The sequence below is a fragment of the Oxyura jamaicensis genome, chromosome 8 (genome assembly GCF_011077185.1).
Source record: "Oxyura jamaicensis isolate SHBP4307 breed ruddy duck chromosome 8, BPBGC_Ojam_1.0, whole genome shotgun sequence".
NCBI lineage: Eukaryota > Metazoa > Chordata > Aves > Anseriformes > Anatidae > Oxyura > Oxyura jamaicensis.
The window spans coordinates 4,079,642-4,097,239 of record NC_048900.1 but is presented as its reverse complement, the minus strand read 5'-3'; the positions used below and the strand labels follow the sequence as shown (position 1 = coordinate 4,097,239).

The 17,598-nt window shown below is 39.1% G+C and overlaps 1 protein-coding gene across 1 annotated transcript in view; it reads left to right on the top strand.

The window, feature by feature from the left end:
• The first annotated feature begins 927 nt into the window (after positions 1–927).
• COL11A1 (collagen type XI alpha 1 chain) overlaps positions 928–17,598 on the top strand; it is a 138,340-nt gene continuing 121,669 nt past the window's right edge. Inside the window, exons 1-2 of the mRNA XM_035332976.1 lie at positions 928–1,448; positions 16,485–16,652. Of these exons, the coding sequence (XP_035188867.1) occupies positions 1,334–1,448; positions 16,485–16,652 (283 nt within the window). The 5' untranslated portion in view covers positions 928–1,333. The remainder of the gene's footprint in view (positions 1,449–16,484; positions 16,653–17,598) is intronic.

Sequence of the window (17,598 nt, the reverse complement as noted above, 5' to 3'; positions counted from 1 at the left end):
TTAAGTGAAAAGAATAAACTGCCTTTTGGACTACCTACTGACATTGTAACAATGGAGAAGGCACCAAAGTAATTGACTTTGTGTTTTAGGAAGCATCTAGTAAACTACTGAGGACAACACAGGTAGGGTAACACTTCATAGTACTATTTGTACTATTAGTACAGTAATTAATTCCTGACCTTTGGGGAGTTGTATGTGGTTAGGGTTTAAGGCAGATGACTGATGGACTAATTCTGAAGGAGTAAGTTTTCTACAAGTAGTGTAGATGTGGTATTTTGATGCTTCGCCGCTGCACTGTGGCTAACTACACAAAGTGCTACAACTGGGTGTATCTCTTCCCAGAGCTGCACCCAATTAACATTGAAGGGAGCTCGGGTGTAACCGTGCCTCACACCTGGGTCTCCTTATTTGTAAACCTCATGACAATGCCAACTGTTAGAAAATCAAGGACAGAAAGAGCTAGGGATGTGATTACAGCACAGTAAAACAATAGATACTGTAGGAAACAGTAATACACTTCTGATGTTAAATTTGACATATAACAGTAACACTTTGTGGTTAAACCACCTGTTTATTAGTTACTGCAAGGAGTAAGTACGACAGTTTTCTACTGCAGAGCAGAAAGACCTCAAGGAAGGCCAATTTTACAGTTTTGAGATGCACTGCTACCGAAACGTGACCACAGGTGTCCCAGTCAGGGCACCCCGGGCGCCCCCACGCCGCCCCCCCGCCCGCTTTCTCCCTTCAGGGGCCGTTCTCCCCGCCGCCTGCCCCTCTCCTCACGCCCGCGGCGTCGACCCCCGTCGGCTCTGCGCATGCCCGGGGCGGGGGCGCTGAGGGGGCGGCGGTGCTCGGGACCGGGCCGGGACACCCCGGCGGCATCCCCCGGGCTCAGGCTCCGAGAGCCCCCGCGAGGGCCGCTCCCCGCGGAGCGGGCTGTGCGGCGGCGGCGGGGCGGTTCTGCGGGTGGCCGTGGCAGCGCCGCCATTGGGCTGCGGCCGGCGGGCGGGCTGTCAGTCGTGCCGCGGGGGTGGCCCCGCCAGCCGCTCGCCCAGCCCTCCGCCGGGATGCTGCCTTTAGGGGGATGCGGCGCTCTCCGCGTTTTGATTAAAGCCCCTCGCCTCCCGTCGGTCTGAAGGCAGGGCTGTCGGGGAGGACGGGGCGGAGCGGAGCGGCCTGCGAGACAGAGAGAGAGGGGCAGAGACAGAGAGAATCTCTGGTGGTGCGTCGCGCATGGCTCTATAGGAGACGTCCTCTCCGGGAATACTGGGTAGCACGGAGCTGGTGTGAACCGAAGGCGCCCGGGTTTAACTCACGCTAGCGGGCGCCCAGCATGGAGGTGCAGAGATGGTCCACGCGATGGAAAACGAAAAGATGGCCCTGGGACTCGGCGGTGACCGTGCTCGTCGCCTTCGCTGCCCTCCTTGGGGCTGCAGAGGTCAGAGGAGGTAAGAAAGGGCCGGAAGCCGCCGGGGTGCCCGGGCGGGGCGGGGGGCACGGCTCCGAGCGCTGGATGGGCTCTGCTGCGGGCCGGGATGCGCCGGCAGGATGGGGGGTGAAAGAAATACTGGGATGCAGTGATCTCCCGTCAGTGCATAAAGCGTGCCTACGGTTTTCAGTCTTATTGAACCCAGAGTCCTGGTGCCGCTGAAGTTCCCCAAGCGGCTGCAGAGCAGCGACAAGTAACTGCCTCCTCTGAGGGGGAGGAAAGGGAGAGCCGGGCGTGGAGGCTGCCTGCTGGGGTCTTCCCCATTCTCCCCTCGTTTCTTTTTAGGTTGTAAAGGGTTTCGGGGGCGAGACGGGAAGAGCAGACCTGCTCGAGGCCCCTCTGGTGCGGCTGGGTGTGAGGCTGAGGGCTGGGGCTGAGGCTTTTTTTCGGCACGTCTGACATTCGCGAAGGGGTTTAACTCACCGCCGCCAAGAAAGGTTGGATTTTTGCGCGTTTATTATCTTAACGAGGTATTTCTTCGTCTGAACCTCTGCTTCCTGAATCAACGGGCGCCGCAGGGGGGAGCGCAGTAAGGCGGTGAGGGTTTCCATTCAAGCCCATATACCTGGGGACACCCTTGGCGGTGTCGGGTCAGTCCGGGCTCCTGCCCCCTGCTGGCCCCGGCCGCTGACAGGGGCTGCCCCCGGTCACGTTCCAGCCTCGCGGCGGCTCCGCGGACCCCGGCGGGGTTGCGCTGAGGGTGAGGGAACTTCGCCGAGCTTCAAAGGTCCGGCTCCTCGCTGCTGTGTCAAAGCCAAACCCATTCAAGAAAGAAATCTGTACACAAAGACATGGTAGAGTTTTACGCTACTTCTCATGTGACTGCAGTAGAGTTTTCTTTAGTAAGCAAGATTTGTGTAGGTTATTTTTTTCATTGGTGTCCAACGTATTGAGTAAAGTTGAATAAAAATCTAAACCCAAGCAGTCCAGGAAAAAAAGAAAAGTTAGCAGGTACTCTGTGAAATATTTTCAGCAACGTTTGGCACAGTAATTAGTTTTTAGCTGTTTGGTAACTAAATTAAAAATGAAAAAGCCCTATTAAAAACCTCTTCCTCTAGCATTCTTTATAAAGGATACTTCAGAAGTAATACTGCAGTCTTCTCACATTTGTAGGAGCATACTGAAGAGAATGTGGTACTTGGAATACTGTATTCTCCAGAAGTTCATTTGCTTAGGGAGCTGTGTGTTTAGGGCTTGCTCTGTTACTGAAGTCAGAGTATTTCCATTGACTACAGAGGGAGTAGAATTTGACCTAATTTCCCTAATGGAGTACAAGGGGGATATTTCTGAATCATCTTTTATGTATTCTAATCTTATTTAAAGTAGTTCAAAGATAAAATAGGATGTAATGACTAACATTTGAAAGTAGGTGAGGGAAAATACTGAGAAATAACAAAATAGTATACTGCAGTGGGCAAACAATATGACCAAATGAAAATGCTGCAAGGGTTGACCAGGGTAAAATGTGAATTTTTGCCCTTATGAATTCTGTTAAGTTGAATCTTTTATTCTTTTCAATTCTATTCAATTGTCTTTTCATAAAAATATCCATTTGTAAGGAAATGTAAAGAAAATTTCACTGTGTGTTCGTGTAAGTGTGAATCCTGCAGCGGTGACTTCTTTTTAAGACAACAGAATCCATTCCATTTAGAGAAACCTCAAAAGATTCCTAAAATTCTTGTATTTTTTTCAAGTTGCTTTATTTAACATAGAAAAGAAAGAGAAGTATGAGGTGTCTGTCACAGTACCAAGAAAGGGGGGTGTGAAGGTCTGTTTGAGTTATTTGTTGTTTTGACATGAAAAGTTACAGAAATTAGAAAGAACTGAATGGGAAAGCTGGTGACTCATATTTGGTCAGCTTAGTGCCCACCAACTCTTAAGCAGCTCTCTTTAGAAAATATTTTTGCTTTATGACTCGGCAAAAGTAAACAGCATTCAGTATTTTAAAAGACATCCTTTGATTTCCCTTCCCCTTCCTCACCTTTAATGCTAAATCTGTTGGTAATGTGTTTGGAATGAATAAACTCATTTAGTCAAAATGGCATGGCTTCAACGCTATAAATTTTTTGTAAGGGCCTGGCATCAATGCACTATTGTGATACTGATTTAATTTTCATGGGCAAGAAATGAAAAATCAGACTTTTTATTATTCATAAGCTTTTAAAGCAACTAGAAATCCAGCTCTTACTGTGAGTACAAGAAGTTTTAAGAATTCTTACTGAAAATGAATCTGTGAAGCTGTATGTACAGTGTATATACTTGGGACCGTCTGTGTAAGTGACAAGCAGGTTGGTTTCTAGTATACCAGAGATACTTTTTACAGCCATCTTAGGAAATACAAAGGTTCCTTGTGCTTCCCCAGACAAGCCTGGAAACTGGTGGGAGTTCTAGGTGCAGAAGGAATGCAGACCTGGGTCCACCAGTAATGGCAAAAGGAGAGTTTTCTTTGTGGACTCAACATTATTACTCAATTGTAATTGCTTAGTAAGTTACACTGAGAAGATGTGGATCTGTTTATTGAATGAAAACTAATGTATCTGATCACTCTAACCCTGCATTAAAAGGAAGAAAAAAAAAAAAGAAAAAAATATTCTAAACTAAAAAAGGATGAATATCCTCTTAGAACTGTTAGTGATATAAAGCACTTTTGCTCTTAACTGATCGGTTCAATTTAAGGTTGAAATAGAATGTGAAACACTTTAATTGTTCTTTTACAGTGAAACAGTTTTGCACGTTAATTTTGGTCAAATAAAATGCAATTAATCTTCAAAAACAGAGGGCATATAGGTCTTTTTCGGATAAATATTCACAGAAAATGATTAAATCAAAGGGAGATTTGACTGGATTCAGCTCGTGGTCCTAGCTGAAGTTTTTCTGAGTCCCAGGGATCAGCAGGTGAAATGGTCCTGTCTTTCCAGTATAGTGCAAAAGAGACTTGCATGCATATATATGTTTTACTATATAATATATAGAATATATAACTTTAAAAATTGTTTTGAAGGTAAAATAGTTATTTCAACCTCAATAGCAGACATCTGGCAGAAGAATGAGTGGTATTTGTTGTAAGTTCTCTAGAGCATGAAACTTTGCATTTAATTTAGAAGGAGACTTCACAAGGATCCCAGAAAGAACTATTCAGACTGCAGGAAGCTGTCTTTTTCCTACCTCTGCAGAAAGAAAACTTGCATATTTCTCAACCTCAATTTTGTGTATATCTAATAAATGTAAGTGAATATAAGTACATATTATATACACACAAATGTTCAGTGCTTTTGGCTTGAAAGCATCTCTAGCTCTAGCACCTGTTATTGGAATGTCACTAGAAAGAATAATTTTTGATGTAAAATTTCCTGGTGCTACTGTGTTTTATGATTGCTGAGAAAAAAATTGAAAATGTTGTTAGTACCCGTGGCAGTTGTAAAATGTAGTAAAGAAGTCATTATACTGAGTGTTGCAGTTGTCTTGCCCAAAGTTATTTGGCCTCCTCAAAATAGGGCCCTTAATTCCAACAAGGTTGCAGCATAATAAAAGAGCCCTGACATTACTGCTGAACTGAAGTTATACCTAAAACATACTGGAACAATTATGTCTCTCCTGGATTTGTTTTGTACAGTGGTGAACAGTAGGGTTTCCATCTGCCAGCAAGATTAAGAAGTTGGTTTTCTCTGTAGAGCTCTCTGTTTCTTTTCAGAAGAAATCCTCCCAGCATTGGTTAATTTATTGTTATTCTGTATATTTGTGGCTAATATGGGGAAACTTGTTTTCAAATTTCAATTTTTCACCCAGAGCTTGGGTGAAATATCAACTGAAGGATGAATTTTCTCTTTCTAAGGATGAAGTCTTGTGCAGTGATACACATTTGCCCCCTGGATGGACCCAATAAGACAGCAGCCACTTAAAAGGAATTAGGTGAACACTCATGCCTGTTGAAAGGGCTTATTACTGTACCACCCAGTATTAAATACCAAATTTACAGACTGTAAATATAAGGATTAATTGCTGACCCTGTTATTACAATAGTAATAGAATCCGACAGTACTTTTTTGTTTTGTTCTACTACATTATCACACATAAGGGGTTGTAAAAATCTTTGTAAATTCTAGGTCTGGGGCTTGACTGTATGTCAAAGTGTTAATGCATACAGTATGTGAAGTAGAATTTACTTGGCAGAGCTAATCTTATGAAATAGAAGTGTTTACTACAAAGCAAGTTGAAAGGTATATTGTAAAATATGATTAAAAAATGAAGATTCTAATCCTGCTATGAATAACAACACTGGCAGCCTGAATATTAATTAACTGCGGTTATAAATCAAATCATGGTCACTTTGTTAAAGTGTTAACATAACCTAAGTTTTATTCACTCTCTCTCCTCGCCTGTATGAGGATAAGTTATCAAGCATTCTTAGTAGAAGAAGAAGAAAAAAAAAAAACAAAACACATCCGAAGTTTTGCAACTTTCCTGTCTATTTAAGTAGCTAAGCAGTAGTCTTGCTGGTGTCAGTAGGGAATAGAATTGGGACTGATTTTCTTGTCTTGCTCTCAAAAGAAAGACAAAATATTTTGCTTTCAAAACCTTTGACATCAGTGAGAGTAATTTCCGAGTTGTATGGTTAATAAAAATCATTTAATTGTTTCTCTAGGAAATTAAATAGGGCTACTTTAAATGGCATCATTTGTAAATCTTGTCCTTAGCTGTGCTTTGCTTTTCTAAACATATTTCATTGCTTATGGCAATGTAAACACAAACTGACAATGGACATATGTTTGACATTTGAAAATTCATATTTGCTAAGAGATATTTTTGAAGTGTATTAGGATTATTTCCAAATAAGTAACTTTGTTTATTTGAAATGGTAATAAAAACAGGATACTCTGGCAATTTAATACTTGTTTTGCTGATTTTCACAGTTGGGAATACTGTCTCCACCATCTTTATAAAACAAAATTTTTGAATGTTTACCAGAGGCCTCAACATGGTTAGACATTTGGACTGCAGTTCTGATATGTTCTGCTGTTGTGTGAAGTAGAAATAACTCCACAGAAGTATTGAGATGGATATTAAAATATTGCAAATTGGTAGATCAATAGAAGACTACACCAGATAAAGAAACTGGCTCAGTCCTTTGTAGCTAATAAATGAAACAACTTACTGAATCAGGATCAGGTCTTCAATGCTCAGTTGTAGCCTATGTTGCTGAACAAGTGATTCAGAAGTTTTGCTGATACAATCTTTCTGGTCTCAAAGAAGGTTTTGTTGAAAAATGTATCATGCAAAATGCAATGACAGCCTCAAAATCTAGGTTACACTCTAGAGTTGTGTAAAATATCAAAAAACAGAAAGAACATTTCTTAATTCCTGCTGAGTACTTCAGCTAAAGTAACCCTGCAGGTTAACCTCATTAAAGGTATATAGGCAAGTTTCCCAATAGTCTTAATGTGGGGTTTGTTTGTTTATTTATTTATTGTAGGAGTATTATAGATTGGAGATAATAACGAGTTGGTGAGCATCAAAAATGAGTATGCAGTCTGTTTTGTTTTTTTTTTCTTTGAAAGGCTAATATGTATTTAATATGCTTGCAGTGTAGGAATATTTTGCAGTATAGAAAAAATGAAAAATTTCCAAATAACTGATGTGGATGCAGAAGTTCTGAGCAGTTTTGCACAAGCCCTCTGTTGGCAAAACACTCAATTATAGGCCATGTAAAGCATTCCTGTATGCATCTGGATAATCTCTAGTTCTTGTAGGCATTCAGTATGAAAGCACCTTCCTTGAAAAATGTCACCAGCCAAGATCCCAATTAAATAATTCATTTTAAAGATAACATGCAAGAAAGCTTTTAATATGGAAAATGGCCTTTCATTGGAAAATATGTCTCTAGAAGAATATATATGGGCAATATACATTCAGTTAATCTCACAAGTTTTTATTTGGCTATCTAAGGGGCGGACAGGGTGGAAGCTTGATTTTTCAGGAGCATTATGTGATTACTTCAGGCAGCTTCATGTTGGTACTTAGAAGATGCTCTGTGGCTCACGTTTGTAGCCCACAAAACATAATATGTAGTTCTGTAAAGTCCTTTGGTCAATGCCAATGAAAAGTGTTGACACTGGGCACTGCGGATCTGATGCTTTTGGTGCTTGTTCCCAGAATGCAGTCTTGTGCTGCTGTTCTGTTTTGGGCTCTCAATAGTGAGCAAGGAGATAGGCAGCTCTCAAACTGCCAATCCTAAAAGCTCTGAAGAAGTACAGATCTGCCCAGACCTAGTCAGCAGGAAATGCTAAGGACTGGAGAGTTTCTGATCTTCCTCTGGTGCCTGGATGACAGGACTTCAGAGAATTATTGCTTGGGATAGAGAGGCTAGAGCCCGTGGTGAGATGGTAATAGCGTCCATTTCTTCTAAGAATTGGGGTGCTCATTGAAGCATCTTGTGCATAATGTGCTTTTGAATTCCTGCTTTCTGACATTTATTCCTTCATCTGTTATGCACTAATATACAGAACACAGTAAATTAATAAGTACAGGTAATAATTACCTGTATCTCTGTTTTTAAGAGTTGTCCCACCACAACCGCCCACAATGACAATAACTAAAATGTGCAACGGTAAAAACAAGAATGAAAATATTCCTACTGCATTAGAAATAGTGTAAATTTTTAGTAATAGACAGGTCTTGCACTGTGTCCTAAAGGTCAAAAGTCTAACAGTTCAGCCAATTCAGATTCTAACACTGCTAGTGAAGACTTTTGTGTTGGCCTTCTGGGATAATGGCAACAGTTTTTCCTCCCTATGTTCTAGTAAACTTAGGTCTACCTGGTAAACGAACCTGCTTGCTGTTGTCAGAATCAAGAACTGGCCTAATAATCAGGGAAAAGGAACGTGAACAGGGGAAAGTTATCAGGTTTCACAGAAGGATAACTGCAGAAGCAGCTTCACAAATGGTAGCTTAAAACAAACAAACAAACTACTATGTAGAAGAACTTTGACACAGTCTGTATTTAAGAATGTTTTTAAAAGAAAAATGTTTCTCCCTTTTTCTGGCCTGTCAGCTCTGTTCTGAGAGGTCAGCAGCAGAAACTGAATAATGGCCTCCCCTTCATATGACTTTTTTTCTTATTCATAAAAATACTTTCAGCTCTTACATTCATTAAGCTATTAGCCTCCTAATAAGCATCAGTTAGAAACCATCATCATAGTAGTTTTAATTTTGACCATCTATATAACACATGGAGAGTCCTTAGAATGAGCCCTTAGAGTTACGAAGTTACAAAATTTTAAGAAAATTCACTAACTGTAGGCTATTATGCCTTTAATAGGCAACATGGTTTCAAAACACTGTGGAGCAGCCAGTACCTTCTATTTAAATTCCTAAATATACACCTAGACACCTAACCATAAGTTAACCTATTTTGGAAGTCTTGCCCACAAATACAAGAAGTCCCTTCATCAGTAGCCACCAAATATGCATATGTTAGTCTACCACAGTGTAATAGCTGCTGCTCTTTAAATGCTCTCTCATAGTAAAATAAAACTGGACTAAATTTAAAAACACACTCCATTTAGAATGGAAGATGAATCTTTCAACACTCTTCGCTTTGCGATGGTTCCGTTGGAACAGATTGCTGGCAGAAGAAAACGTGAAAAAATGGAAAAAAATATGAAGTAGAGTAATAGTGATTTAGAAACATTAGTCTTACTAATTTATCCTATGAAGTTCTTTAACTGGGGCGAATTAAGCTCTTTCTATGCCAGGGTTGTATCTCACCTGTTAAAAGTTACTGATTGTAATTCTTACAGGCTGTTTCTGGGTCAATCTCTGATATATTTTCACTTCCACATTAATCAGAAGAAGGGCATTGGTGAAGAATAATGATAACTCAGAGGGAAAATCAATACTGCTTATTATATATGAAAAGGGAAAAGCCACAGTTACTGAAGTTATTAAAAGCATAGCAAACTGTTGTACACTCAAATTGCTAAGAGATATCTATGTAAAGACTACTGGCTCTTAGTTTTGCTTTATTTCCATTTAAAGTATGTCCACCAGCATGCATCTGGGAGTATCTTGTAAATATAGGTGAATATAGTCTTTAAATAGGGAAGGGTCATTATGCCTAGGCTCTCTCATAAAATTAAGAGTCTTAAACCCAGGAGTTACCCAACCAAAATTTAAATATAATAGGATTTCAACTTCTGTGCTTCATTAGGCACTCAAACAGAAAGAATTTTTTTAGTCTATATGAGTCATCCCCTGAACAATTTCTTATGGGAATGAACTGTGTAGCCAGAAGTTGCCACAACAGTCACTTTCCTGTCAGTCCTGGAGGGTTTCTCTTTTAGGCCTGATGGCCAAGTCCTTCCTTCTAAAAGCACCTGAGCTGATTGTTTTCCTCTGCATACCCTATCTTCAAGAAAAGTCTCTCAAACAGTTCAGTCTAAAAGTCACCAACACCTTTAATTGCAGCTAAAAATGACTTGCTGTACAGTTCATGGGCGAAGAACAGACGTCTTATTTGGTATAGCCTATCTAGAAAGGTTCAGGGCTATATTCAGTTCTGACTGAAGTTCCCAAGTGGTTTTGCAGCCCATTCTGTTTAGAATTGAAGAAAACTCCAGGTGTGGAACTTGGTTACAGGGTTAGTTAGCTGTCCTTTCTGATTTTCTTGGTTACTTCTGAAGAAATAATTAGATTAACTCAAAAAACAGCTCTCAATTCAATGAATATCTTTCCAATCTACATGTATTCCAAATCTGCTGAGGACCACTGTGTGCATCTGTGGTAGGATCACTATAAATGTTTGATCTTGTAAGATCTAAGACATGAGATACTAAGTGAGAAACCGGAGTGGCACATGGAACTGACCTGTAAACCGCTTCTCAATAGAGCTTTATGTAGGAAAGGATCATTAGAAAGTTAGAAGTCTTTCTGATAACCAACTAACCTATAGAGTTCAGAAAGAATTTCTGCAGACGCATTATATAAGTATGCTGAGAATTTATTTTTCTGCAAATAAAAAATTCTAGTAGTAGAGTGTCCAGGTCATCTGCTATCAATGAAATTAACCCAACACAGAATGTGTCACAAATTAGCTGACAGCAACAGACTAAAATTACTAGCAAGATGCTGTGAGTGAAAGCTGATAAGCGTGCTAAGAAACAGGAGCTGAAGTGTTTCATATGCTAAAGAGTAAATTGATATCAACACGTGAGCTGATTAGAGTGATTTGGGAGAGAACGTTTTACTTACGTGAACCAATACAGCTCTATTTGCAGTGCTTGTTAATAGCCTAACATTTACATACCCATACCACTCAATGGATGTATATATTGTATAATGTATTTATTATATTTGTATATGATTTGAGTAACCCTGTATGAAAACCTCTTTTGGTTTTGGATCATTATTGCAGTTGTTCAGTAGCTGAAAATTGTAACAAATTATAACAAATAAAGGTCTGTTTTAAATCAAAACATTTTCATAACTGCAAAGTCATTAAAATAATAAACCCTAAACATGATTGTTCCTATTACCTAGAAGGGTAATATGTTGTATAGATCTTACCCTTTTATCCAAAGTAGCTGCTGCTGGTGTCATTCCAGAGACACTTCTGCTACCAAAAGTGCTGGATGCGCTTTTGATCCATCTTTTTTTGTGTGTTCTGTACAGTTTGCCTTTGCAGGGTCAGATGGGTTTTATAATAATGCAGAATTTGAATGGTGGCTGCTGGAGCAAACCCAAGAAACTTTATTGCCTATCACCATGATCTCATTACAGAGTGGATACATGCTTTATACACTAAGAAGATATGATTAAACACCACTCATTACGACCTGCCCTTGAGTTTAAAAATCCAAGCACTATGAACCAGACTTGGCCAGCCAAGGCAGATTCTCTTGACTGATACAACTTGCCCCTGTTTTGCAACATATATCCTTTTACCTAGGCTTACGTGGTCACCTGTAAGAATTGTTATCACAGTGAGCTGTGGATGTGCTATGCATTTATACTGAAAACTAAGGTCATACCTTACAGAAGGAGGCTTAAAGTGACATCTTGAATAAACATCATCAACACAGAATGTGTTGATGTTATAACTACTTACCTTCATTAATTTCTGGATATTCCTCATTCATGTGGCAGGACCAGATCAGAATAAAATTACTGTGCTCTTGGTATTATTTACTGTTTTCCTTTTGATTTCCAGCAGAGAGATGCTGGCAGAGGTGGATTTTTCTTCTTACTTAAAATGCTCTTACACTTATTTTGGTACCATTTAAATTGTCTTAGAAGTTCTTATGTTTCTGTCAATCTAGCTTTGTCTTGCTGTGTTTTTCTTCTGTAGGAGGTAAAACAGGAACCTTGTGGGTGAGGGATGGGGAGGGGAGCAAAGGATGATTAAATATGGCTAGTGTTTTGTATTTATATGAAATATGTGGGATCAAAGGTTCTCATCCATACCATTATAAATGAAAACTTCATTGAGTGAATAGAAGTACTTAGGTCAAACCACAGTAATGAGACCAGAATTTGGCTCTACAAATTCAAATATTGCAGGTTGCAAGTTATTTCAGGTCTTGAGGTATTACACAACAAAATTTTTTCTTGTGCTTTTGTACTTTTTTTTGTACGTTTGTTTTTTGAAAAGCAGGAACTTACGCTGGAGCTCTCTGATTAACAGTTTGGCATAGTTGGCATACTGAAAGATGCTCATACACTCAGGATCCTATCTCACATGTTTCTGCTTTCTAAGAATGTTTTTTTTTTGCGTGTGTTTTTTTTTTTTTTTTGCGTGTGTTTTTTTTTTTTTTAAAGTATTCTTCTTTGTCATTCCAGAAATCTCAGGCACTTTTAAACTCTTTTTCTCTGGCTACTACTGCATGGTCTGTTAGTGGCAGTGAAAGCTGCACATCTCTCTTTGAACTTTTTTTTTTGAATCAAAAGCATAAGCTGTGGAGATTTGTACTATGATATTTAATGAAAAAAATGATCTCTTGCAGTTGGTTCTCCATCAGTGGAAACAGAGCAGAGCAGAAGCTCGCTTTTTGATTTCAGTTTGATACTGGGGGGTTGGTTGGCGTGCCTCAAGGAGGTGGGCTTCAGGCATCAGTCCAGTGTGACCATAAACACCTGCATGAAGAGAATGACTTTCAGGGTCTGGTTTTTGTATTTTGGAAAATTTACCATGGCACACACAGTCCATTTTACAAAACTGATACCTAAGTTTCACAGGGAGAATTAACTGCAGTCTGAAGACCGGTGAACATAGTTTTTTTAAATAATGTTTATCTGTGGGTTATTTCTTTGCTATCTCAAATCTTAGTACAAAATAGAAGGACGAAAAAGTATTACGTCATATACCATACATTTTCAGTTTTCTTTACTTCTCTTCTGAAAAAAACTATCCAGGGACATTAGACTAGGGAGTAAAATCTTTTAGGCAAGCTGTGTTGTACACTGTGAGGAAGTTCTTTGAGAGGCCCTATATCTGTCAATATCTAGGTTAAATTAATGGTGCCCCTTATAAATACAAACTGTAACCCTAATTTGTGCATCATGGAAACAGGCAAACTACATGGCCTTAGCATTGGTGCTGTTTCTGGCTGTATCTTTGCATCCCAATGAACTGTGTGGGAGAAGAATGCTCGAGAAGAGGTGGTTCACAGGAAGAGCTAAAGTCCCCAGGTTACAGTGACGCTGAGCACTGCAGAACCTACAGAAACTGGCAGAGAGAACTCCCAGTCTCACTTGAGAGCTTCTAGCCTGTTCTCCTTGACTGTGCGAGTTGTCTTCCTCTCTCTCTACCCTGGTCTTCTAAACAGGCCAGTTGTTGGCTGTGTGAAGGTTTCTCATCCTCCTTTATACTTCAAACAGGTTGCCACTAAACGGTAGGATCTAAGCTCTGCTGTTTTCCAAGACCTCCTTATTTCTGACTGGATTGCTATATGTGTGTGAGCTTTGGGGCATATTGAGAACAGCTGTGTCTGGTGCTTTCTGTAGAAGCACTGTGCAGATGATCTGAACATGCACAGTGGGTTTATCATGAATCTTGAGACTAATGTCATGCCAGCCTGGTCAGGGCTGTACCAGCTAGGTTGCCATAGTTTCAGAAAATGCAAACACTGAAATTCACCATCAAAATTTCTCCTTGGAAAGAGGATGTGTCTGAAGAAGCCCAAATATATGGCAGCTTGGCACAGGAAGAGTAGGGGCAAAGGGCTTTAACACTGAGACCCTGTTTCCAGTGGCAATGAGGAGACTTCCAGGCTTGCAGCCTCTCACCTGAAATATGGGGCTGGTTGCACCCTAATCTGAGCCTCAAGCCGAGGTTAAATAAAGGCACTCACAAGAATGATGCAAAAACACTTAGGAGGAAGGAGCACAAGCTCAGAAATCCTGTTGTGTAGGTTATTATTGGAGATAGACTGATTATCTTTTTTGTTTAACTTCATATGCCTTGTCTATTCTATTTAGAAATTATGGTGAACTGACTTGTGGTTTTGCTATTCATATTTCTTGACTCGCAGTTTGTGGAAATAAATGTCACCTACAGACTGTTAACAAATGCTCATTTTTGTTATTTGGAATTTGTGGTTTGAAGATTGCTCTCTTCTTGACTGGAAGACTTTAGCAGCAGAAGCAGTGTGGAGTAACGAATAGTCTTCTTCAAGGGTGAATACCCTTCCAGTCAGCCAGGCAAGGAACAGCCATTATTCTAAAAAAATAATGAAGAAAAAGAATCTGGTACAAATTACAGAAAGAGCAAAGGAAAAAAGGAATGTAGCAGTGGTTGACTTATACAGCGACTTGGAATTTTTACTGATAGTTCCCGTGACTGGTTCTACATTACTTTATTGGTTCAAAATATTATAGATACTGCAAAAATAGCACCAGAAAACTAGGTGGCAATTTCTTCAGCATGGTAGGAACTTCAGAATTGTGTGGTATACCTATAGAGAATACGTTATATCCTTTACAATTTTTCAGACAGTACTTAACAGAGAGGTAAGGGTAGTGCTTCAGAATTTGCACACTCCTGAAACTTTACTTTAGAGAATGTGTGAACATCCTGAATTTGTAGGATATATGGATTTTAAGTAGCTGAGTTAATGCAAGTGTATACTCTATCATTCTTTTAAAATGTATTAGCTTGTAATCAACTTTTGGGTTTATATTTGATAGCACAATCTGATGAAGAATGGAAACAGGATGTTGAATTATTTAAAAAAATTTAAAAAGCTCACAAGTATTATTTGTGATTATATTTTAAGACAGAAGTTATGTCTAGTTATGTCATTCTAGGCAGATTAATAAAACCTCAGCTTTTGTGTTTAAAGAATAACACTTCTAATGTTACTCAATTAGGTTTAACCACAAAGTGGACTTCATTGTATTTGGCAATACCAGGAGAAGAATAGGATGAGCTAATTAAGCTTAAATTTGTTCTCACTTGTTATTGATAGAGCATATAGCACAAAGAATTCTGAGATGCTACAGTGAGGAAAAAAACAACACATCAACACTGGCTAGAACTGTACAAGTTGTCGAGAAAGTAGACAAAGTAGGTACTGATGTATCCATAATCAGACTATCACTTTGCCTATGTTTTCATACTCTTATTTGTTGTCTGCGAATAGTCATTAAAACAGTTGAATATTCACAACGAATTTTGGGCCTTATTTGCTGACTTACGAAGCTAGTAATAGCAGAGAATAAATTAGCTATAGTTAATGCAACAGTGGATTTCATAGATATGAAAAAAGGTCAGATTTCAGAAATGTATTACTCAGCTTTAAAAGCAAAAGTCATGTAAGACTTCCTTTCCAAATAGAGTAGTTACGAGTTTGCCAACATGAAAGCTGCAGAAAAGTCCTAGTCCTGCTTTGAATAGAAAGTTGGACTAGATGATGTCATGAGGTCCCTTCCAACTTGAATTTTCCACAGTTCCATGTTTAATCACCTTTATGAGCTAAAATAATACAGGCTGTCCAATTTATTTGTGTTGGAATGTTTAGTAACTACTACTTCTGTTTTGTACTTTTGTTGAATCAGAAAGGTTTGTTCATCACAAAGAATTGTAGGATGGTATGAAAGGCTGCTCAGAGCGCAAGGTGACTCTGAGTAACACGCTCCACCTCATGGTGTTAATAAAACAGAGATTTGAATATAAACAAAGACTATCATGTCTCTTTAAGGGCTAGCTAGGTAGCACTGGTCTTTCTTTTACTAAATTCTTAAGTAGAGATCCGATTCAGACAAATACTAGAAGAAATCAGCCATCCCAGTAATGTACTTTCTTTAGACATCTGATTAACAATCTTCCCTCTGCATATCTGCTTGTCAAATAAACTCTGATTCTTCTAACTACATCCCTTTTCTGGTGCTACGGAAGGTGGAAGGGAAGTAATTCCCCAGACCTGTACCAGTCTGTGATTCAGTCCATTCACTTCTTGCAGGCAAATAAGGTATCTTTTTCTTTCTCCAACTGGAAGAGAAAAGTGGTTAGATTCTTCCTTATCACTTTCTGTTGAGAAAGGAGTCATATGTAATGAGAATATATTCTAATGTTAGCAATAGTAGTTTCTGATAGCAGATTGCTAGTAGTTGAATGCTTCTGAAACTTTTGTGCTGACTTTTTAAATCAATTACACTTGTTGTAAGTCACCCAGTAAAAGAATGTGTTCTAAGATTCAATCACTGAGTTTCCCTCCATTTGGGAAACTGTGATTTTTTGAAGAGCCACACCGTTCAAAAATCTGACCATAGCATTTACATTAGATGAGATGAACTCTTACATATTAAAAAATGAATAATCCTGTTAAAACAGTATTCTGGTTTAGGAGTAGCCTGCAATAAATCAAACCAGGATGCAACTATGCAACTACTCTTATGGTTACACGTACACTTTTGCATTGAAATTCATTTTCTTCTTAGACTCTGCATACTGTAGAAATGTGAGAAGATGCAAGATGAGTAATTCTTTTTTTTTCTTTGTCAGCGGAACCAGTTGATGTACTGAAAGCATTAGAATTTCACAATATGCCAGAAGGAGTATCAAGAACAGCAGGATTTTGCACAAACAGAAGGGATTCAAAAGGATCAGATGTTGCCTACAGAGTTTCAAAAACTGCACAGCTCAGTGCCCCAACAAAGCAGCTGTACCCAGGTAAGATTGTCAGAAAGCTATTACTTTGATGAATTATCTTACTGCCTATGCTACAGTATCTAAAGCACAGCATGTAGTCAGTCATCAGTACCACAAAGCACCTCTGTTATGCCTAAAAGTGGGCCTGCATATGAATGACAGGATGTTCTCTTAATCCACTGGATGAAGCCATTTTTATTGGTTTCAATCATAAAGCTCTTCATCAAATTCTGCACCAATGCCAGAACTAGTCTGTAAGTCATAATACCTGTTATTTCATGATTCTATCTGAAAGAAAGTTTATTTGGTGGCTTTGGCATGTTTCCTCCAGTTTCAGTAGTCCATTTAAAAGCAGTACTTTCTGGACCAATGGTATAGTGCTAGAAATGAGTTGTGGTTGGCCATTGCAAAATTGTTCCCAGAAATACCATCTGTTAAGAATTACCTAAGAGTTTCTGCGTATCTGGGGGGCTAAACAAGGCTAGCTGAGGATATCAAGTAATGTGATTCCATCTTCTCTCAAATTTCTCTAAAATTAAATAATCACATTTTGGGAAAGATTAACTGGATGTTAAAGAAAGATTTATTCCATTATTTTGCTGTCACTCTTGTCATTTGACCCAAACTATTGAGGAAAATAATCATAAGAGTATAAAAAAATCCTGAAACATTAGTGTCCAAGAGCTATTAAAAAAGCAAAGAAGAGTCCAAGAGGTCTATATATGTTGCAATATGTAAAATTTTAAATGGATTTCTGTTAGAAAGTCATTTATTTTTTGACTTTTTCAATCAACAGTGTACGGAGGAAATTTACTTATAATTGTATAATGTGTGTGTAAGATAAGACATTTGGAAATATTATGCCACTGCAGTGATAACAGCAACTACTGAACCAGGGTACACAACTCATTGTCAGTCACCTATCTGAGAAAGCTCCTAGGTTTGTTTGTTTTTGTTTTGTTTTGTT